The 22,339-nt window shown below is 48.2% G+C and overlaps 1 protein-coding gene across 3 annotated transcripts in view; it reads right to left on the minus strand.

Moving 5' to 3' along the window:
• The window catches only part of B4galnt3 (beta-1,4-N-acetyl-galactosaminyltransferase 3), a 104,339-nt gene that overhangs the window by 8,915 nt on the left and 73,085 nt on the right, over positions 1 to 22,339 (minus strand). For all 3 annotated transcript variants that reach the window (XR_007592931.1, XM_050148655.1, XM_050148653.1), the window contains exons 4-14: positions 16,437 to 16,532; positions 15,895 to 15,985; positions 15,406 to 15,506; positions 14,964 to 15,031; positions 13,531 to 13,609; positions 13,325 to 13,391; positions 6,767 to 6,910; positions 5,629 to 5,738; positions 4,637 to 4,737; positions 4,343 to 4,404; positions 2,860 to 3,634 (exon numbers count right to left, since the gene is read on the minus strand). Coding sequence is in view for 2 of the 3 variants with exons in the window: in XM_050148655.1 (XP_050004612.1) it covers positions 2,860 to 3,634; positions 4,343 to 4,404; positions 4,637 to 4,737; positions 5,629 to 5,738; positions 6,767 to 6,910; positions 13,325 to 13,391; positions 13,531 to 13,609; positions 14,964 to 15,031; positions 15,406 to 15,506; positions 15,895 to 15,985; positions 16,437 to 16,532 (1,694 nt within the window). In the remaining variant the exon portion in view is untranslated. The remainder of the gene's footprint in view (positions 1 to 2,859; positions 3,635 to 4,342; positions 4,405 to 4,636; positions 4,738 to 5,628; positions 5,739 to 6,766; positions 6,911 to 13,324; positions 13,392 to 13,530; positions 13,610 to 14,963; positions 15,032 to 15,405; positions 15,507 to 15,894; positions 15,986 to 16,436; positions 16,533 to 22,339) is intronic.

Raw genomic sequence — 22,339 nt, forward strand, 5'->3', positions numbered from 1 at the left:
CACACCTCTCCATCAAATAGAGACACCACCTTAGGGTGAAAGGAGGGCAAAGGTGTTCCAAACAAATGACCTAGAAAACAGGTGTTGCTATAATATCTAAAAACATAAACTTCAAACCAAAATAGTCAGAATCACATCATACTGATTAAAGGGAAAACCCACCAGGAGGCTGCTACAATTCTAAGCACACTCACCCAACACCTGGTACCTGAAACAGCAACAGCCCAGAGCTGTCCACCAGTGAGTGAGTCCGGAAATAAGCCAGGCACTTCCAGCCAACGGGCTGGCAACAAAGGCAGTGAAACGTACCTTGTCTAGGGAACAGTGTCTGCTGGAAGCGGGAACTACACGTGCAGAAGAATAAAACGAAGCCCACATGTCTCTCCACTCAAAAATCAACTCAAACATTTCTGTTTAGCACCAGAACTGGTGGCTCCGCTAGAGAAAACACCCAGGTAATGAGTGCTCTGGGCAAAGGCTGTCTGAATGAGCCTCAAAGCACAGGCAACAGAAAGGCAAAATGAACAATTAAGGCTCTGTCAAACTAGAGCAAGCACCAGCTCTGCCTGTCTCCCCGCCCCCACCACCACCGCTGGAATTACAGGCACAGAATGCCGAGCTAGGCTGTTATGTGGGAATTTGAACTCAGGCCCTAAAGTTTTCATGGTAAATGTTCTTACCCACTGAGCTATCTCTCTCTCTCTCTGGAAACAGAGAGATACCTTTTAAAAGATAGTAAAATAAACACTGAGGCATGACCTATATTCCAGGTCCATGCAGGCTCAAGGCTTCATCTCAAAACAAAACAAAACAAAATAAAAAAAAAAAAACACCAAAAGCCAGGTATATGTCTATAAGTCCAGACTTTGGGAGACAGCAACAAGAGTTCTGCTTGTGAGTCCAAGGCTAGCTCCATCCAAATAGTAAGTTCCAGACCAGTCAAGGCCACATACAAAAACATAAAGTCAGGCATGGTAGCACAGGTCTGTAACCCTAGCACTTAGAAAGAGGGCACAGGAGGGCCACCAAAACCAACCAAACAACAACAAAAACAAACCAAGGCTGGTCTAGGCAACACAGAGATGCTATGTCAAACAATAACAACAAACCCTAAACCAAACAAGATCAAGAGGGGGGAGGGGCAGGGAGTAGATGGCCTAGAAAGATGGCTTGGTGATTCACAGCGCTTGTTCTTCCAGAGGATCCGGGTTTGCTTCCCAGTGCCCACAGGGTGGCTCACAACCATAACCGACTCCAGTTCAAGAAGATCTAGCACCCTCTTCTGGCCTCTTAGGGCACTAGGAACATACACAAAGTGCTCACAAATATGCAGACAAAATACTCATACATATAAGATAAAATAAATAAATTTTTAAAAAATGGTTAACAAGTATGTGAAAAAATATTCAGTATTGTTAATCATCAGGGTAAGATCAAAATGATACCATTTCATCCCAGCATGATTGACAGCTGTCAAGATGACTAAAATAAAATGAACGATGCAGATAGACCACGGGTGACCCTCTCACACGCTGGTGGGAGCATAAGTTAGTGTAGCTTACTAAAGAAAAAAGTCACGGAGGCTCCTCAAAAAACTACAACTACAGCTCCCATCTCATCCAGCTACCCCACTACCCAAAGGAACTGAAATTGGTCTGTTAAAGGCTTCTGCTCTCATGTGTGCACGGCAGCTCTCGTTACAATCGTCAAAATGTTGAACCAAAGTGTTTACCATAACTGAATGAGTAAACAGCATTGATTTATATAAAAGATGGAATAGTATCTAGCTATAAACAGCAGAATCCTTCCACAGCAACATGGATGGAATGGTAGGACAAATGACTCAGGCACAGAAAGACAAATACCACATGTCCTCATTTATACATAGAAGCAAAAAAGCTACCCACGGAAGCACAGAGTAGAACAGTGGTTACCCGAGCCTGGGGAGAATGGGGAAAATAGAGGTGAGACAGTCGTGGGTATAGGATGCACTTGGACAGGTGGGCTAGCTCTGTTTTACAGCACACAAAATAACCATGGTGGGAGAGAACCATTTAAAAATAACTAGCCGGGAAAACATTTTCCTCTCCTCTCCTTTCCCTGTCCTCAAGCCTTGAGACACAGATCTAGAACCCCAGCTCCTCTGGGGGCTGAGGCAAGAGGACCTCAAGTTCCAGGCTGAGCTACACCACGAATTCAAGGCCAGCCTCAGTAACTCATTAGGACCCTATTTCAAAAAGAAAGAGAAGAAAAGGCTGGGGCCATAGCTTAGTAGACAAATGGGTGTGGGTACAGGAACCCAAGCTAACGCAAGGGAATGGAAATGCTCAGGAGTTATTAGACACTAGTGACCGCTGAACTCTGATGTGAAGGTACGTGTAAAGCCAGCAAGCTTGCACACGCCAGCATACTGAGCTTAAAAGCCTGCGACTTTTCTCTGAGAAGATCTTGATTGATTAAACAAATGAACATATGAAGTAAGAGAGGGTATAACGGGGGGGGGGGGGGGGGGGGGGGGGGGGGGGGGGGGGGGGGGGAAAGGGTGGTTGGCATGTAAAAGAAATTTAGCCACGCCCTCTAAGCTCCATCTGAGGCTGTGACTTACGTTTTCAGCCTGCTTTGCTTGTTTCTCTGTTCCCAAGCCCCCTCTCAGAGGGCAGATGCCAGTCTACCAAGCCTTGCTAGTCCTCAGCTACAGTCAGGGTGAAGCCGCACAAACTTTCTCACACCCCAGAATACCAGCAAAGGTTTGCTACTCCTGCAGCAGGAATCCTGCTTTCAGCCCGCAGGTCGGGGCTCCCCGAGGGCAGCGGCTGCTGTCTACCCTCGCCCCAGCCCCAGGGGAGCCCTTTACCTTACCCCCGGGTCCTCTGGCTGAGCTTTCTCAGGAAGACCCGTGTGACTTCCAGGGCCTCCTGCTCTGGAAGCAGCAGGTTGCCAGATGTGTTACAGCTCAGATCAATCCAGTCAGTCCTCAGGGCTTGGAAGTCGAGGTTCTGAGCACTAAAGGTCTGGTCCCAGTTTACCACCGGGTCAAACACAGGTACATATTCGAACGCCTCGCTCATGTCTTCCTCCTCTTCTTCTCCCTCTTCCTCTTCCTCCACTTCTCCTTCCTGGCCCGCGGCTACCACCACTTCCTCCTCCCCATGCCAGCCCCTGCTGGGAGCGGGAGCCTGGGGCTCCAGCCTGTCAGCCCGTCTCTGCTCAGCAATAAAAGATTCCACTTGATTCAGCCACTGAGACTGCTCCAGAGTCTTCCTGGGACTGTCCCCAGTGGGTCGGGCTCTCGGAATGAGAGGCAGGTTCTTCAGGGTCCCCTTGTCAGAATGAGACACATCTTGGTTGGGCACAGGGCTACTTTTCCCCTTCCTTTTCTCTGGCTGCTGGTCCTGGATGTCACTTGCCCTTGTTGGAAGGGGAGGTGTAGAGTTGTGTTTGGGAAAAGGCACCAGTGGGCCGCTCTGCGGATGAGCCAAGAGTTTTCTAAGGTGGTAGTCAGTGACGCCCAGCCCTGGGGTGGAAGTAGTCTGTGGTTTCCTCCCTAGAGTCCCCGCATCCTCGTCTCGGGAGGCGGGGATCTCCTCTGCTACATCTTCATACTGGGATTCTTCTAGAAGGCCATCCTCAAAACCTGTCAAGAATGAGTCCTCATTTCAGGAGGTTTCTATTCTTCCCAAAAGACACAAGCAGCAGATGGTTACACATGTGACATTACCAAGGGGGTCCAGGTGGGGGTCGTTTGCTGGGTGGCCCTGCACAAGTTACTCCACCTCCGTCACCCCAGTTTTGCTATGTACATGAAGGCTGATGGGCAGTATGGAGGTGTGCATGCCTGTAATCACAACACTTGGAAGGTAGAGACAGGAGGATTGTAGCAAAGTTGAGTCTAGCCTGGTCTACACAGCAAGTTCCAGGCTATCCTGAATGCCGGAATGAGTTTGTCTTAAAAAAAAAAAGCACATATGCAAATAAATAAAAGTTTAAAACAAACAAACCCCAACCTCTTAAAGGTTGTGGGCCGAGTGATATAAAACACCTCAAGCACCAGCACCATTTAGGACTCAACAAGTGACCTCAGCCATCCCTGGTCTCTCATGAAGGAAGGCCACAGCAACACAGGGTCTCTCTAGAGCATGCTTTCCTGGATTGTGATGAGGGATTGATCAGGAAGATTTGCATGCTAAGCTCCTCCTCCCTGGATTGTGATGAGGGACTGATCAGGAGGATTTGCATGCCAAACTCCCCGTGCAAGGCTATATTAGAATGTTCCCTAGAAAGAGACCACCGCCACTTGCAGCTTGGTGCACCCTGGCAGCCTTAGCCACATTCGCCTCTGTACCTGGCTGCTCCAGGCCCTCTTTGTCTGGCTTGTCTATCTTGATATACTCCTGGAAGCTGGACCTGTAGGAGGAAGAGACATGTGTACACACACCAGATTCCTTACAGGTTCTACCTGGGCAGGAGTGGAGAAAGGAGCTGGGACAGTCTGTTATGCAAGGGTACATCCACACAGGTGCATGTGAGGGGGGCCCAGAACTCCTCAGTGTGAAGGGGCCCCTCCAGCCTAGGCAGTCTCTTGACTCCTACAGAGCCCCTGAAAGAACCTCCACTTTTCCCATTCAGCGCCACACACCTGTCCTGGTCGTAGGCACTTTCATGGTAGAAGCATTTATTGTGGGTCTCCATGTGGCTCAGACGGGTATAGTCATTGGGATAAACAAAGGACAGATGAACCTGAAAGCAGAGGAGACATAGGCGTGAGAGGGGGAGAATCCTGGGAAGGAACCAGCCTAGAATGAGCCGCACTGGATGGGGAAAGGCTGCTACGGAGTTGAACGTCACATCCAACTATGCAGTCCAGACTCCAGCGTTCTCATGCCTGATCTTTTGGGTTCCCTGGGCCATCTGTCTCCCTTGGTTGTCACCAAGACCATTCCCTCTTCCTTTTGCCACCAGATCCCCTCCTTCCATTCTGGAGCCTGTCTTTATCCACTAACTCTCTCAGCACTGAGCCCTTCCTACACTCCATTCCCTTTGCCCCTTAAACACAGCCTAAGCTCACCACTACAAGAATGTCCTCAATCATGGCCCACACTCCCTGGCCTGACTACGACACTTGACCACTTCCTTCTTGCCCCCCCCCCCCCCCCCCCCCCCCCCCCCCCCCCCCCCCCCACCCCCCCCCCCTCCCCCCCCCCCCCCCCCCCGTGCTCCATCTTTATCTCTAGGTGGTTCACGTTCTTTCAGCTCCTCCACTCTCCACACAGATAAAGCCACCACCCACATCTAGTACATTATCTCAAGCATCTTATCAGTGAGTTTAAAATGTCACTGGCTACCCAGTTGCTGGACTGAGCAGACAGGACAGGGTTTATGTGGCCCTTGGAGCAGAGTCACCAGGCTAAAGAACTGGGGGAGAGACAGATTCGAAGGCAGGGCATCTATCTGCAGGTTCTGCAGGACAGTCCACCCTAGTAAGCACATCCAGGAATGAGAGACCATCCTGTCTGCTGGCTTGGGCACAGGAGGCACAGAGTCAGCTTTAGCCCGTCTCTCATCCCCTGCACCCCAGCCACAGGCAGCAAGCCTTCCCCCTGTCCTCCCTGGTCTAGGGGCACAACTTACAAAGCGGAGGCCTTGATAGCGCTGTAGCGGAAGCCCGTCTACCAGGTAGCTGGGTTTGTAGGGACAATCAGGCAGGACATGGCGCAGATGGGACTTGGGGATCAGAGGCACTGAGAACAGAAGGGAAGAAGATTGGAGTGTGTGTGGAAGTGTGAGCACAAATTTCTTAGGACCGCAAAGGCTTCTTGGTGGGAGAGACCTGACGTCTTCCACCAGAGCAGCCTCCAACTGTAGTCATGGTGACAACTGTGGTGCCAATCCATGTCTATCAGCTGAGGCTGCCACTACTCTTCAGTGGTGGGGGCAGGGTCGGTACAATTGGATAACTGTCCAGTGACACTCCAGGGGCCATGAGGCTCCACCTCAGCACACTCCCATCAACTAGATTTCCTCCCTTCCTCCCACGGGCCAGCTTTCGCTATTCTTTGGTTTCGTTTTTCTGAGACAGGGTCTGCCATGGTCACAAGCTCAGGATCTTCCTGCCTCCTCCTCCTGACTGCTGGGACTGTAGAAAGGTGACACATCTGGCCGCCACTTTCTATTTCAAAGGGAAGAAATGGGGAACACTGTCAGCTTTTTTTTTTAAATATTTATTTATTATGTATACAATATTCCATCTGTGTGTATGCCTGCAGGCCAGAAGAGGGCACCAGACCCCATTACAGATGGTTGTGAGCCACCATGTGGTTGCTGGGAATCGAACTCAGGACCTTTGGAAGAGCAGGCAATGCTCTTAACCACTGAGCCATCTCTCCAGCCCCCCACTGTCAGCTTTTAAGATGTGAACACGACCAGCTGGAGGTGCGCTCCGTGGCAGGGCACATGATCACTCAGCTCAAGGTCCCAGATTCTGTCCTCAGCACAGGCCGGCATTTGTGGCCAGAGAGGACTGTGCAGGGACATCTGGACTCTCATTCCATTTCTGGTCTGGGGTGGGGGATAGACAATCACTCTATGATTTGTAGAATCATAAGTCAGACAGAACTACTCCTGCAATTTTGGTCTGTATGCTACGTTTTACACTTCAAAGGGCAAAAGATTTTGTGACTTTGGGCCAACGACAGAGTACACAGGTCTCCTGCATCTTGTCCATCAACAGAGAGAACCTGGCTCGTGCAGACCCTCACCAAGGACTTACCTCGATAGAGGGTGTCCCGAGGGTCAGGCCGCAGCATGTCAGCTGGTGGCTGCTCATCCCTGGGAGGAGTGTTGGAGGAGCTCACGTGACTGGCTGCTGTCTGTGGGATGTGGCCCACCTCATCCATCCTTAGGGTGGTCTCATCTGTGCCCAGGGAGAAGAGAACAGAAGACGCTGTTGGACCTCACAGAATCGAGTGTGCTTTGATGGACAGGTGGAGGAGCTCGGGCACAGCCTCTGCATTCCTGCAGGTAAAGTCTAAGCTGTGCCCGAGCCCCTGCCTGAGCCCTTGCCCTTGGATGCCCCAAAACTTGTGGGTTTAGCTGGCTCCCTGTGAACCTGCTTCACCTCATGGCCAGAGCATATCATGATTTTGCATAGACTAGAAAAAGACACCTTTCCTCCTCAAAATGCTTTACTGATGTGGGAAGTCCTTCTGTATATGTGTTGCTTTTATTGGTTGATGAATAAAAGTGTTTTAGCCAATGGCTTAGCAGAGTAAAGCCAGGCAGGAAATCTGAACAGAGATATATAGAGAAAGTAGGTGGAGTCAAAGAGACACCATGTAGGTATCAAAGGAAAAATATGCCAGAACATTACCAGTAAGCTACAGCCTCGTGGCTGTAGTGATATTTCATTTGTATTTTAATAAATAAAGCTTGCCTGAAGATTAGAGTAAAACAGCCCCACTGGTCAGCCTGACTGACCAGGCAGTGGGGACACACACCTTTAATCCCAGTAGCCACACTAGTCTGCCATAGAAACCAGGTGGTAGTGGTGCACACCTTTAATCCCCAGCCCTAGAGAGGATTATAAAATGGGAAGAGACAGCTCTCAGACACAGTCTCATCCTGGGATTTCTGGAGGCAGGATCACCATTTCAGACTAAGGTAGAGGTAAGAGTCAGTGGCTGGCTGTTTTGATTTTCTGACCTTCAGGTGCCCAAAAGTTTGGCAAAAATATCCACATAAAGCCTGAGAAAGCTTTAAAAAAAGAAAAAAAAAGAATTCTAGACAATCATGATGGCACACGACTTTAATCCCAGCACTTGGGAGGCAGAGGCAGGTGAATCTCTGTGAGTTCAAGGGCAGCCTGGCCTACAAAGTAAGATCCAGGACAGCCAGGGCTACAGAGAAATACTGTCTCAAAATTCCAAAAATTTTTAAAAGGCACATAAAAGTGAAAAATACACAAAGAATCTACATTATATATCTTATTGTGTTTTCTTTGAATTTTTCACTATTAATGAGCTGACTACAGAGAGACATTTCATTGTACAGGCTGCTAATCTATACCAACTGCTAATATATATATATGTTGGTATATATATAAGGTATATTGATTTCAAAATTTAAATCTAAAGACATGTTAGTTTGGAAAACAGGTTCTGCTTTTGTTTCTACAGAGGATAAAAAGCTGTGGATTCCTTACCAACTAACTAATATGGTTTGATCAAACAAGACCCCCTGAAGCGATGGCCCAGTTGGTCCAACATCCATGACAGCTTCAGGACTGCTGGATGAGGTGGACCAACCACACAGGATACCCGATAAAAGACCTGATTGACAGCACCCCCAATTAGCAAAATGCAGTTTGGTAAAAACAACAACCAAATTTCAAAAATGATTTTTTATAAACATTTGTTTTCATTTAAAGGAGGTTGATTATAAATGGTTAATAGTCACAGTCAAGGTCTTCCTAAAGAAATAAAAGTTTACACTGAATGAATACTTTACATTGGTATGGTCTTTGATTTACTGATACAAATTTAAGGACAAATTTGTTATATGTATATTAATACTTTAAGATATTATGTTTATACAGCTCATTTTAAAATGTAATATATAATTAAAATTATGGATTAATAGATAGTCATCTATAATAGTCAAACTGTAGTCATGTTAGGTTTTCTAGATGTCAGAGATATATTTCAGATGGATAGGTATTCTTTAAACCTTTCTAAGACCTACAGAATATGGCATTTAAAATGTTTTAAGAACTTAGACTTTTCTCAGCAGTGAGACATGTCTGCTTCTGGCAGTACCAATTACTTTAGAGAGGCTGATGGGCACTAAAGAAACTCATTATGGAATTTGCCTTCAATGTGACAAGCTAGTTGTTTGGGCAAGAAACCACTCTTGCCTGGGGCTCAAACCCACGACTCTGACATTAAGAGTCTCAAGCTCTACCAACTGAGCTATACTTGTTGTATAGTTTTGTTTTAGGTTTAGAACCCTCTTATTTAGACAAAAGGGGGAGGTGTTGTAGCCTTGGTTCATACAATAATGCACTCAGTCACGCACCTAGCAATGCCAGTGGGCAATTCCTGAAACAGCATGGCTTGGGTTCAAGACTTTTGTATGCTATAAGATGGTATTTTTTTTAAGATTTATTTATTTATTTATTATGTATACAACAGTCTGCCTCCGTGTATACCCACACGCCAGAAGAGGGCACCAGATCTCATTACAGATGGTTGTCAGCCACCATGTGGTTGCTGGGAATCGAACTCAGGACCTCTGGAAGAACAGTCAGTGCTCTTAACCACTGAGCCATCTCTCCAGCCCATAAGATGGTATTTTTAAGGTGCATGTGAAGTTTGATGCTCTTATAGAAACATAACAGGCCAATGATAGGAAACAGGAATGCCAGCATTTTGAAAAGCTGTTAAGTGAATTTTGGCTTAGAATTAGGAAAGAATTTCCAAAATGACCCTTAACATAACTTCTAGTTTGTACCACTTATATATCCTGAAAGCAGTACTTTTAGCATTGGTGATTATAAAATTAAAATATTGACCAAGGGGCTGAGGATATACCTCAGTGAGTAAGCATGTCTGCTTCACAAACATGACTTTGAATCTCAGAATCCACATAAAAGCTGGGTGTCGCCTGTAGCCCCAGTGCTGTGGAACAAAAATAGGTAGTTCCCAGGGACCCACTCACCAGCCAGCCTGGCCAAAACAGTAGCTTCAGTTCCACTGAGAGACCCTGTCTTCCGGGAATCAAGTAGGAGCAATAGAGCAGGACACCTGATGCCTTCTCTGGCACACACACACTTACAATATTGATTACTTGAAAAAAAAAAAAACCTGGAAGATGCTCCCTATTCTACAACATCAAATATTCAGCCAAAGTTTAATCTTTCTAAATAAGTGTTTTTGGTTCTCAAGACAGGGTCTCACCATGTAGCCCTGACTATTCTTTACCTCACTATATAAACCAGGATGGCCTTAAACTCACAGAGATCTGCCTACCTCTGGCTCTTGAGTGCTGAGATTAAAGGCATATGCCACTACATCTGGCCCAAGACTTATTTTTACTTTTATTTATATGTTTGTATGTCTGTCCATGTGAATACATGCCATATGGGCATATGCCTGGGAAGGCCAGAAGAGGGCATCCCATCTCTTGGCTCTGTTGTGACAGTTAACTGTGCCAGACCTGATATGCATGCTGAGAACTAAACTCAGTCTCTGAGGAGCAGTAAGTGATTTTTTTTTGTTTTGTTTTGTTTTTCAAGATAGGGTTTCTCTGTGTAACAGTCTTGACTGTCCTGGAACCTGCTTTGTAGACCACGCTGGCCTCGAACTCACAAAGACCCACCTGCCTCTGCCTTGAGTGCTGGGATTAAAGGCGTGTGCGAACACCACCTGCTGAAGATGTTACTTTTAAATTTTTTCTGAACTGGGGGTGAAAACCAGGGTATTGTACATGCTAGGCAAGTGTTCTACTACCAAGTCACAACCCAGCTCTGACAATTATTATTATTATTATTATTTTATTATTATTGGTGGTGGTGGTTTTTTGAGACAAGAGTTTCCTGAAACTCACTCTGGTGACCAGGTTGGCCTTGAACTTAAGAGATCTGTGTGCCTCGGACTCCCAAATGCTGGGATTAAAGATGTGCGCCACTACCACCTGGCTCAACATTTTTATTTGTTTTCAATTTTTTTTCTTGAGCCAGAGACTTGATGTGTAGTGCATGTTGGCCTTAAACTCAAGATCCTCTTACATCAGCTTCCTGAGTGCTGAGATTATAGGGTGTACCACCAAGCATAGTCATTTTTACTTTTTAGTGGGGCCTTGGAGTACCAGTCATGCCAAGACAATGAAAAACAGTGAAAAGAACCAAAAAGTTCACATTCTGCAAATTTAAAGAAGACGACAGTTTTGAGCTGGGCTGTGGGGGCGCACACCTTTAATCTCAGCACTCAGGAGTCAGAGGCAGGTGAATCTCTGAGTTCGAGGCCACTGAGTTCCAGGACAGCGAGAGCTACATAAAGAAACTCTGTCTTAGGGAAAAAAATAAGTAGATGATAATTTCTGTTTGTGGTCTTGACTGAGTAAGAGCCATAGTACAAAAAGACTGGCTCTATTTGTCAACCTTTTTAAAAATAACATACTTTTTTTAATTTTGAAACAGGGTTTCTCTGCATAACATTCCTGGCTTCCTGGAGCTGGCTCTGTGGCGGTGCCACTCAGCATCAGCTAAAGAGACTGCACGCTGCGGGATGGAGTTCCGGTTTCTGGTTGAGTGGAGACCACCCCACTTCCTCCGTGAGATTTAGTACATAAAAATGAAATCATTTGTACAGTGGTCTCTAGATTTACTGACTTGTTTCCCTTTGTCCTCAAAATATAAATGGTCTGAGATGGCTTGGAAAAGGGAATAAGATAAATAAACTTATTAAAAAAAAATAACAGGGGCTGGAGAGATGGCTCAGAGGTTAAGAGCATTGCCTGCTCTTCCAAAGGTCCTGAGTTCAATTCCCAGCAACCACATGGTGGCTCACAACCATCTTTAATGGCATCTGGTGCCCTCTTCTGGCCTGCAGGCATACACACAGACAGAATATTGTATACATAATAAATAAATAAATGTTTTATTTTTTTTTAAAAAAATAACACATTTAAAAGTATCAGTATGGGTGAAATGGCTGAGCAGGATGTTCTAGCTAGTCTCCAGAGAAGGGGAAAGAACAAAATCACAGATGAATTTGGGAACATTTTCTGCTTACTTTGTAGTGAAGGTATTAATGCTTTTATAAATATAAAATGCAAATTTAAATACTAAAAGTCAAGACAAAAGGATATGATTTTACACTGTAAGTTAATCATTAAGAGATTATAAAAATAAAGAGTATTGTAGAAATTATATTTGCTATATAAATAAGGACATATATAAATTTTTAATATAGATTATAGTATAATTTGATAAAAATTTTTGCTTTGCTTATTACAAGTTAAAAATCACCCTTTTAGATTCTAAGCTATCTAGCCATGAGGAAATATTATAGGCCTCTCCTCCTCTGCTTAGTTAAATTTTGTTTACTTGCTCCTGGATCTGTGATCATTGGATTTTATGATTACAATTATTTTTATGATTTTAGGATGTGTTTATTCATGTTGAGAAAATAGTGACATATTAGATATTTTTGAAATGCAAATATAGATCAATATTGTAAGATATAAAAATAAACTATGTGGCCCTGGGAAGAGAGAGATATACACATATTCTCTCCTGTAGGTGGCCTCCCAAGTGCAGTGATAAATAATATATTCCTAGAGGCTCAGAAAAAGATTCAAATTGCTGTCTGGTGCAGCTTCTTTATATCACCTGCTACATCCACTCTTCTCAAAGTCCTGACCTCTGCTGGAGCTGGTACCCAGCAGCTCTGGAGACCAGGCTGGCCTCGAACTCACAGGGCTTCTCTTGCCTCTGCCTCTGCCTCTGCCTCCTGAGTGCTGGGATTAAAGTCATGTGCCACTACCACATGTATTTTTAATTATAAATACATGTTTAATTATAGTAGAATTACATTGCTTTCTCCCTTCCTGTTTCTCCCTTCAGGCCCTCCCAAGACCTCCACTTTCAAATTGATACCCTCTTTGTCTTTGTCTTTGATTATTATTGTGACACTCATATATACACATCCATATGTAAATGTATGCACAAATAAACACGTACAACATGCCGAGTCTGCTGTCCATCAACTGTCAACCTCAAGTGAGCCCCGTGGTCCCAGGGTCCCCTGTAGTTTTATTCAAAATGATAGGCATGGATGGGCAAGGGCATTTTTCAGAGATGAGGGCTCCAGCAGGTTCTCTTTGTATTATTCCTTTTTCTTTTTTTATATTTAATTTTTTTAGATACACATATATTGTACTCTGAACATATTTCTCGTTCTGTGTCTATCTTTAAGTTTCCATATGATAGCCTTGAATATGTGATCCTCCTGCCGCAGCCTCCCTAGTACAGGCAGATCTCGGAGTTCCAGGACTGCCAAGGCTACACAGAGAGAACCCTGTTTCAAAAACCCAAACCAACAAATCTGAAACCACCACATCTGTGTCTAGCACGTTCTTAAACGAACTTCTGACCCTAGAGAGTAAAGGCCCCCTAACTGAAAGGAGCCTCGAGCTTTTATCCTCTCCAGGCCTTCTTCATACACGTGTTCTAAGTAGCAGAGCTTCTCTCCGCCCCTCCAACCTCACCCTGGGCCACATCCTCCTGAATGGAGTGCCATGTGCTTCCAGGCAGGCAGAGCCTACTCACTTGTGAAGAGGGACAAGGAGGGAGAGTCAATGATGGTGAACTTGGCTCCAGGGTCATTCCGTCTCCACTAGAATTAGAGGAAGGGCACAGACGTTGGAGGACACTGGATTTGGGACAGCGTTCAAGAGCTATGGGGAAGGGAATGCTGGGAAAGGCGTGTGGGGTGCGGGGAGGAGGGGGTCGGGGGATGGGATGATGTCACTCACCGCAATCTCCACATGATCGGTGCCCTCATCATTCTGTTTGTGCAGCACCTCAAAGTAGTACCTGAGGGAGGCTGATAAGCTGGCAGAAGGAGACAGGAAAGGGCTTCTCCTCAGCTGGTCCCCTCGTCCACCTCTCCCACCTATAAGCTCCCTGATGCTCTTTTCTCTTCCCAAGAGCTTGTCCTTTAACTACCCCCCATGCACCCCTGACAGCTGACCTTGGCTTTCTTTCTGTAAAGCCAAATATAAGTGGTTCACAAGTCAGTTGGGGGACCCAGTGAAATAGGCCTTAGGGAGCAGCTGATGCATGGGAGAGCCACAAGAGGGGTCGGTGCTTTGACTGACCCTCTATGGCTGTCAGGAAGAGGCCCCATAATCTTTAGTAACTTGCCCAATGTCACCAGATAGTAAGCAGTGCTGGAATTTGGACCAGGCAGCCTTGCTTTAGGGTCCACGCCCGTCACTGAGAGAACTCAGAATGCTCACACTAGTGCTGGCACAAAGCAAGGGCTGTTTGCAAGCTAGGTCTGCTCAGCCTGTGACTGTGCCAGCCACCAGGTGGCGGGCTGAAGCTGCACTAGATTCAGAGTCCACTGATTTATCCAGATCACTTCAAAGACATCCTTCCAGTTTCCTGTTCGGATCCCTCTCTTAAGTCCCAGAGCAACCATGAGGCTGTCTTTATGTGTGAGAGCATTTCAAGGTCTGGAGAAAATGGGAAGGCAAGGACGGGAAGAAAGGAGACCTTGAGTGCCACTCAATGTGTGTGTGGCTTCCATCAGTCACAAAGCTTCCCTGGGCTTGAGTGACCTCATCTAAAATGAGGAAGGTGGCTGGAGAGATAGCTTACAAGAGTGAGCACTGCTCTTGCGGAGGACCAGTGTTCGGTTCCCAGCACCCACGTGGCGGCCTATGACCACCTGTAAAACCAGTTCCAGGGAAAACAAAACAAAACAATAACAACAAAAACCAGCTCCAGATAATCCTTCTGTCCTCTGAGGGTGCCAGGCCCGCACATGGCACACCCATATGCGTGTAGGCAAAACATACTCATCAAAAAAAAAAAAATCTAGCCGGGAAGTGGTGGCACACATCTTTAATCCCAGCACTCAGGAGGCAGAGGCAGGCGGATCTCTGCGAGTTCGAGGCCAGCCTGGTTTAGAAGAGTTAGTTCCAGGACAGGCTCCAAAGCTACAGAGAAACTTTGTCTCGAAAAAATAAAAAAACAAACAAAACAACAACAACAAATAGAATCTAAAAAAAAAATTATAAAATAAGGAAGGGCACGGCAGACGGCTTCTGTGTAGGCAGACCATGTGGATGCTCGGGCACAGGAACCCTGAGCCACAAGCTGGTGGAGAGGGTGAGGAAAGGCCCTCCCAGCTCTCCCATGCTGGTTGGCCTGGTACTGCAGGGACCCCTCCCCTACTCACCTCACTGGCTTGGAAATTTGACTCTGAAATTTCCCAAACTCTCCGGGGGCTGTCCATTCCTTTCCTGTCTAGAAGTGTGTGGAGAGGGGAGGGAAGGAGGGAGAGGAAAGGAAGAGGAGAGGTGAGAGAAACAGAAGCCAGAGTTAGGGAGGACGGCTGGCCAACACACATCTGCCCCCACTTCCCATAGGCAACCAGCGCAGCGGGAATCTTCAGCATGGGGCTGAGGGACAGCAGAACCCAAAAGATAGATGTGGCCAGATCCCCACTCCGCCCACATCTCACACGCCCTTTGCGGTATAGGGTGGAGCACCATGCGTGGCCTCTGTCCCTTCTTCAAGCAGGCAGTGCTATTGGCTAAGGAGGCCCCCAGTAGTCTCATGTACTACAAGACCAACTGCCCCCAGGGATCAGTGAGAACCAGGGGCTGAGCTGACCCTACCTTGCCCACACTGGCCAACAGCTGAAGGCCCGAGACCTGGTCATCATGACTCAGCCAGAATTCGGCATTGTCATCAGCAGCGATGGCAAACTGGATCTTCCCTGGCAACGGCAGAGTGTCTGGGTGAGTCAAGGAGGGTCCTGGCACCAGGGCTGAAAGCCTACATTATGCCTGGGCATTAATTCCCTTCACTCATGGCGCCTGGCTGCCCCCCACCTTTGCCTATGGGGGGGACTCTACATTCTGGGGTAGCAATATGAAGATGGAGAAGGACTTATGGAGACCAGCCAGTTCCAGCTGCAAGAGAGAGAGAGGCGGCAGCCTGAAGCTATTGGGTGAGAGTTCACCATGCCTCAGTTTCCCCTCTCCCTTGATGATGGGCTAACAGGGACTCAGTGCGATGTATTTCCTAGCTTGAACATATGTTTCTAGAACCTTCCTGAAGTACGCAAGAGCAGGAAGAAGGATGAGGCTTTGGGGCTGCCTCACCATCAGTAAAAGGGTGCAGGTAGCCAAATATGCGGAGACCATAGTTGGTCCACTTGGGGGACACAGCCAGCTTCCTCAGGGTTGTGCGGATCTATGTTGAGAAAGATGAACTGTTACTCAGAATCAGGAAGAAGAATTTAAGGGATTTGAGTTGGAGCTACTCAAGACTGGTGGGAAGACCAGGAGGGGAACAGGAGATGAGAGACCAGGGGTGTGGCACAGCGTGTGGCGTTCACGATAAACGTCAGGTCTCACTCAGTTCTTGGTCCGGGTGACCTCGTGCAATGCACAACTTGCACACCTGTACATGTTGGCCCTGGATAAATACCAAGAGAGCCTACACTGAATGCCAGGCTGCAGGAGCCTCAGGGAGGGAGAAGACAAGATATTCTAAACAGAGGATGAGGGGGCCCACAAGACCGAAGGAATAATAGAGATTGCAATGGGCTGAGCAGGGGCAGGGAAGGAGGCAGGTGGGAGGATGAGGTGGAGGGGACACAGATGGTCTGGGATGGTGGGCAGACACCCCCGCAGGCACTTACGTGGGGGTACAGCGGGAAGTGCAGGTTCCTCCTGAGCTGCTGGATGGAGCTGCCACACCAGTCCTCAAACACATGCAGGTTGGCATGTCCCCGGAACTGTGTGGAGGAGAAGGGACAATGAGTGAGCAGCAGTGGCCTGAGCTCAGCCCTGGAGCAGAGCAAGCAGGTGGGCACAGTGTTTCCTGTATATTCCATGGACTACTTGGTTCCCAGCCCATGGTGCTTCTGGGAGATGGCAGAACCTTTAGGAGGTGGGGAATCTAGCAGGGCACAGTTAGGTCATTGGGCTGTGCCCCTGAAGGGGATACCGGGTCCCGGCTATTTTGTCTTACTTGACTTTCCAGTCCTTTGCTACCATGATGTACTCAGCAGCCAGAAGCCCAAAGCAACTGGGCCAAGCAAGCCTAGGACTGAACCTCTGAAACTGTGAGCCAAAGCAATCCTTCCCGCTTTACGAGTTGGTTATCTCAGGCATGACAGAAAGCTAACAACAGCCCGCTGGCCTGACTCGACGGATGGGTCAAGTATGTACACATGCCTGCAGATACACATAACACCTTCCTCGTTCCTTCCAGGCAGGCAGGGAGCTGCCTTGCATTCCACAGGTGCAGGCACGAGGAGCACAACAGGGACAAAATGGCAGAAGTGACAGAGGGAACTAGGAAGGGCTGTGCCCGCCCTGCCCCCCCCTCCCCGTCTTGGAAGGCCCTGCAGCAGTCTGACGGGCAGGAGACCTTATCTGCATAGTGGTCTTCACATTCTGGCTGGGGGAAGCAGCTGAGTAAGACTATGGTGACATCTGGGACCCCTCCGGGTCTTGCAGCACCAGGGCCTCCTGTAGCTCACAGGTTCCTGGCAGCACTGAGTTGGCAGAAACAGAAGTGTCTGCCCTTTCTCTGTCCCTCTCGGCTGTGGCATTGGAAGGGGACAGGCCTAGACCTGGAGCAAAGGTTCTTGCCAAAGACAGGCCAGAGTCAACAGCCATACTCCAGGTGAGTAAGGGGCGATGTTTAGGAAGCGAAGAGAAGCAGGGATATGGTCCCAGCTGAGCCACAGTTTCAAATTACTCCAGTCCTTTGCCAGAGCTGAGTGCATTCCGCATGGCGCCTCATCCATACACACAAACAGGTCCTGCCCTGCCCCGCCACCCTAACTGGAGCGTGTCCGATCCAAAATCTGAGTCATTCCTGAGAAAAAAGTGGGCAGAAGTGGAACAGGCACCCAGACCGAAGGACTTGTTTTGGGTCCTCCGTGCAGTGATGGAGGATGAGGTGCTGGGAAGACGGCTCAGTTAATACAGCCTTGCCACAGGAGCACAAGCGTTCCGTCCCCAGAAGACTCTGAAAAGGCTGGTGAGAGCCTGGAATCCGAAGACAGGGAGGGGGAGACAGAGGATCCCTAGAGCCAGCAGGCCAGCCTAGTCCTAAGTGGGCAAGCCCCAGGCTAATGAGATCTTATCTCAGAACTGAAGGTAGATGGCCCTGAAGAAGACGCCAGAGGTTGTCTTCTGGCTCCCACAAGCCCCAACACACACGTACACCCCCAACACACAATTCTTAAAAAGGGGTATGCGGAAACAGGAATGTTGAAGGTCTCCGTTAGGCTGCAATGACCGGCAAGGTTTCATGGACATGGTCCCACTGCTAGCCCCTGAAGACAGAGGCTAGCTTGTCCCTCTCTGACCTGGAAGCACACGAGCTGAGTCAACACTTGGGCAGTAGCCATCGCTCATAGGGATACAAGAAGGGGGCTGGGGTGGGCGAGAAAGTGTGTGGCCGGTAGGTGGGAGGCGGGTTGAGACTTCGAGGAAGGGAAGAATGGGGACATTATGCTGCTTCTGAGGAAATTCCTCAAATCCAGCTTCAAAGAATCAGTTGTCTCCTCCAAGTGGCCTGCTTTTTAGTCCTCCCCAAGAGACCTCCAGGTCAAAGAACTTTGGTCCCCAAAAGAGCAAGGGAACAGAGGGGGAACACAGCTACCAGAGAGGTCTGCAGTGTGAAGCCTGGAGCTAGGAGGCCGGGCTAGGCCTGAAAGCAGCTTGGCCTGAGGGCAGGTAGACACCAATCCCCAAGGCTCCTCCCCAGGCAGTCTACTTGGCATGGGAGTCTGAGGTGCTATGGAAAGCCAGCAGGGCAGACCAAGAGTGAGTGAGATTATTTATTAGCCCTTTCTTTGGGGTATACCTCACCCAACATTTGGCTGAGTCTCAGACCTTTGTCCCCAACCTCTGACTGTGGGGGTGTCTTGGAGACCCACATTGACAACACCATCCAGAGTTTGTGTTACTCCATCGTAGGGAGTCTGAACTAGCAAGGCTATGGCACTCAGGCACAGCCCTGGCTGCGGCCCCTCTCCTTGCCTAGCAAAGACAAAAGGCCGGGGAGGGGAGGGTTTCCTCCTCCAAACAGTAGCTGTGATGGTTTGGAACTTGCATTTAGCTGTAGGGAAGAAAGTATCAATTGGATGGTCTCATTTAGAAGGGAGGATATCGGGGCTCAGGAAATGACTCCCCGAGAGAACACACAGTAATTACCCCGTGGAGACGGAGGGGGCAGAAGGGAGTATTTAAGTAGAGCAAGAGCTGTCCACTGCTTCCCCTTCCAGCTGTACCTCTGCCCGGCCTTCCAGGCTTGCCAGGCCAGCAGCATGGCATGTGGCCTATGTGGATGACAGAGTCTCTCCAGGACTGAGTCCTCTTACTGCCTCCAGGAAGGTTCTGGAGCAGCTTGGCTGGTGTGATGGAGCAAGTCACTCCGCAGCTGAACACTTGAGGTGACCGCAGAATAAAACCTCACTGTGATCTTTATGACTGACCTGCCTTCCCAGGCCTCACCACACACCGTACCCTCCCTGCCATACCTACCCACATCCAACTCCCAACCTTTGCCCCAAACCATCCAGCTCTCGACTTCCCACGCTCTCCCAAATACTGTTTCCTAATCAGGCCCCATGCTTTCTTCCCCACATGGCAGGCTCCTATCTATTCTTCAAGTTTTCTCAGATACTTCTGAGGCCCTCTTTGCCTGCCCTGGGAAGAGCTAACAGCTCCCTCCGCCGTGTCCCACCATATCTGAATTATCTGAATGGACGGATGATCATAGAAGCTGAATTCAGAGGAATAAATTCCGCCACTGAGTACCAGGTCACGTGTTCACCGTGCAGTTAGCTGAAAGAGAGCGGAGTGCAGCTCAGGGGTGTAGCATCTGGGGAGAAGACGGAGAGAGGGAGGGAGGAGGGGAGGACGGGAGGGGGGCATTCAAATCAAAGACCAAGACTTCAGATGTGTAAAATGGTATCACCCGTGTTTGGAGCTGTGGCAGAAGGACAGAGGGACAGGAGAGATCAGTTGCCGTGGCTGCGGGTACTGGCTGGCCCTTGCTGCACACTGAGGTCAGGTAAGGCCTCACCAGTTCCAAGCCGACCCACCCACCACGTGTGCTGGGCTTTTGACAGAACAGTGGCTCCAGCAAGGGCCAGCCACTCATATGGGTGACAGAAGTCAGACCCATGGGGACTCACCTCATGATTCCATTTCTATGCCGTATCTGGGACAGCCAAATGTAGAGCCAGGAAGTAAACAACTTTTCTCTTACAGAGGACATGGGTTCAGTTCCAGGCACTCACACCATGGCTAATAACCACCTATAACTCCAGATCTGGGGATACGACACCCTCTTCTGTCCTCCATGGGCACCAGGAACACATATGATGTCCATACATACATTAAGCAAAACGCTCATACACATAAAATAAAAAAAAATATATATAAAGCAGATAGCTCCGTACCTAAGGCTGGGACGAGAGTGTGGTGACAGGGTATGGCTGGGGATGCAAGGCTTTCTTTTCCTTTTATGACACAATGCCTCATGTAGCTCAGGCCGTTTTCACACTTGTTATGTAGCTAGGGATGATCCTCCTGCCTCCACTTCCTGAGATTACAGGTGTGCGTCACCATGCCCAGTTTATATAGAGCTGAGGACTGAACCCAGGCAAGTCGTCTACCAACTGATCTATATACATTCTCAGCCCCGGATTCCTTATTTATCTGTATGAATTGTTATCTCAGGCCTCACAAATTCTAAGCAAATGATCTACCACTGAGAGTCTGAGTCAGCAAGATGCAGAGTCTTCAACAAAGCACAACTCTGTCAATAAACCAGAAGCTACTGGGTTGCACACTGTATGTAAGGCATATGAACTAGATCTCATAACATTTTTTGTTGTTGTTTTATTTTGTTTTTTTGAGACAAGGTCTCAACATGTAGCCTGATGTGGAAGTCCCATCTGTGTGCTGTGATTACCATTAATGGATTAAGAAACTGCCTTGGCCTGTTGATAGGGCAGAACTTAGGTAGGCGGGAAGGACTGAACTGAATGCTGGAAGAAGGGCGGAGTTAAGAGATGCCATGGCTGCCAGAGTCAGACATGCTGAAACTTTGCCGGTAAGCCACTGCCATGTGGCAATATACAGATTAATAGAAATGGGTTAAATTAATATAAGAGTTAGCCAATAAGAAGTTAGCGCTAATGGGTCAAGCAGTGTTTAATACAGTTTCTGTGTGGTTATTTCAGGGCTGAGCAGCCAGGCAGCTGGGAACCAACAAGCCTCCCTCCCCCAACAACAGTTTAGATAGTCTCAAACCCAAAGTGATGATGGAAGCAGAGAATCCCAGCAGTCCTACTGTGTGAGAGGGGAGGTAGAGAATCCCAGCAGTCCTACTGTGTGAGAGGGGAGGTAGAGAATCCCAGTAGTCCTACTGTGAGATGGGAGCAGAGAATCCCAGCAGTCCTACTGTGAGATGGAGGCAGAGAATCCCAGCAGTCCTACTGTGTGAGAGGGGAGCAGAGAATCCCAGCAGTCCTACTGTGAGATGGAGGCAGAGAATCCCAGCAGTCCTACTGTGAGATGGGAGCAGAGAATCCCAGCAGTCCTACTGTGAGATGGAAGCAGAGAATCCCAGCAGTCCTACTGTGTGAGATGGGAGCAGAGAATCCCAGCAGTCCTACTGTGAGAGGGAGGCAGAGAATCCCAGCAGTCCTACTGTGAGAGGGGAGAGTTGCCTAGAGCACACTGTGCAGCAGAAACAAGAGATCCTGCCTCTGTAAGGGGGAAGATGAGAACTGATTCCTGAAAGTTGTCTTTGCTCCTCACCCTCCTCACCCTCCTCGCCCTCCTCACCCTCCTCGCCCTCCTCACCCCTGCCCCACAGAAACAGTAGCAAGCTGAGCACGGTGACATAGCCTGTAACCCTGAGGCAAGGAATCACTGTGGGTCCTAGCATATCTTAAACTAAAATAAACTCTAGGCGGCGTTAGGTTTCATGCCTAATTAAATAAATAAAAGCAAACAGGAAAAACAAAAAAGACAAAACAAAGCAAAAAACAAACAAACCCTAAAAATGCATGGGGCACAGGATTATTGCTAGAAACAAAACAGTGAACCCTGGGTCTATGCCCTGCTCCTGTCTCCCAATTGGGAGCATCGTCTCCCAATGTTGTACAGTGACACAGACACTGTAGCTGCTCAGGCCAGCTGTGCTCACCAAGATTCTTGCTGATAATTAATTTTATTTGGGGGAACGATCCAGGGAGACCGAATATGCCCATGGCCCTGCACACTGACCAACAGATGAAATGTCTGGCACTGGAGTTTGCTACAGTTCCATGGAAGTTTTACGGGCAGCTACCCCATGCACCCAGCCCCAGCTGTCCAATCCGCGGAGTCCTCTTGGACACACGAAGGACAGCAGCCAAAGCTGCTGCCTCTCCCAGTGACTCTGGCCTCAGAGCAGGCAGGCAAAGCCTGAGACTGGAAAGCAAAGAAGTATCTTTACGTTTAGACCTCTTTCATTCAGAACAAGGCTCTCTACCAACTCTGTGACTTCCCAGCCACACTGCCTACC

Source organism: Alexandromys fortis, unplaced genomic scaffold (genome assembly GCF_014885135.2).
Source record: "Alexandromys fortis isolate MF-2015 unplaced genomic scaffold, M_Fortis_MF-2015_v1.1 scaffold_59, whole genome shotgun sequence".
Taxonomy (NCBI): domain Eukaryota; kingdom Metazoa; phylum Chordata; class Mammalia; order Rodentia; family Cricetidae; genus Alexandromys; species Alexandromys fortis.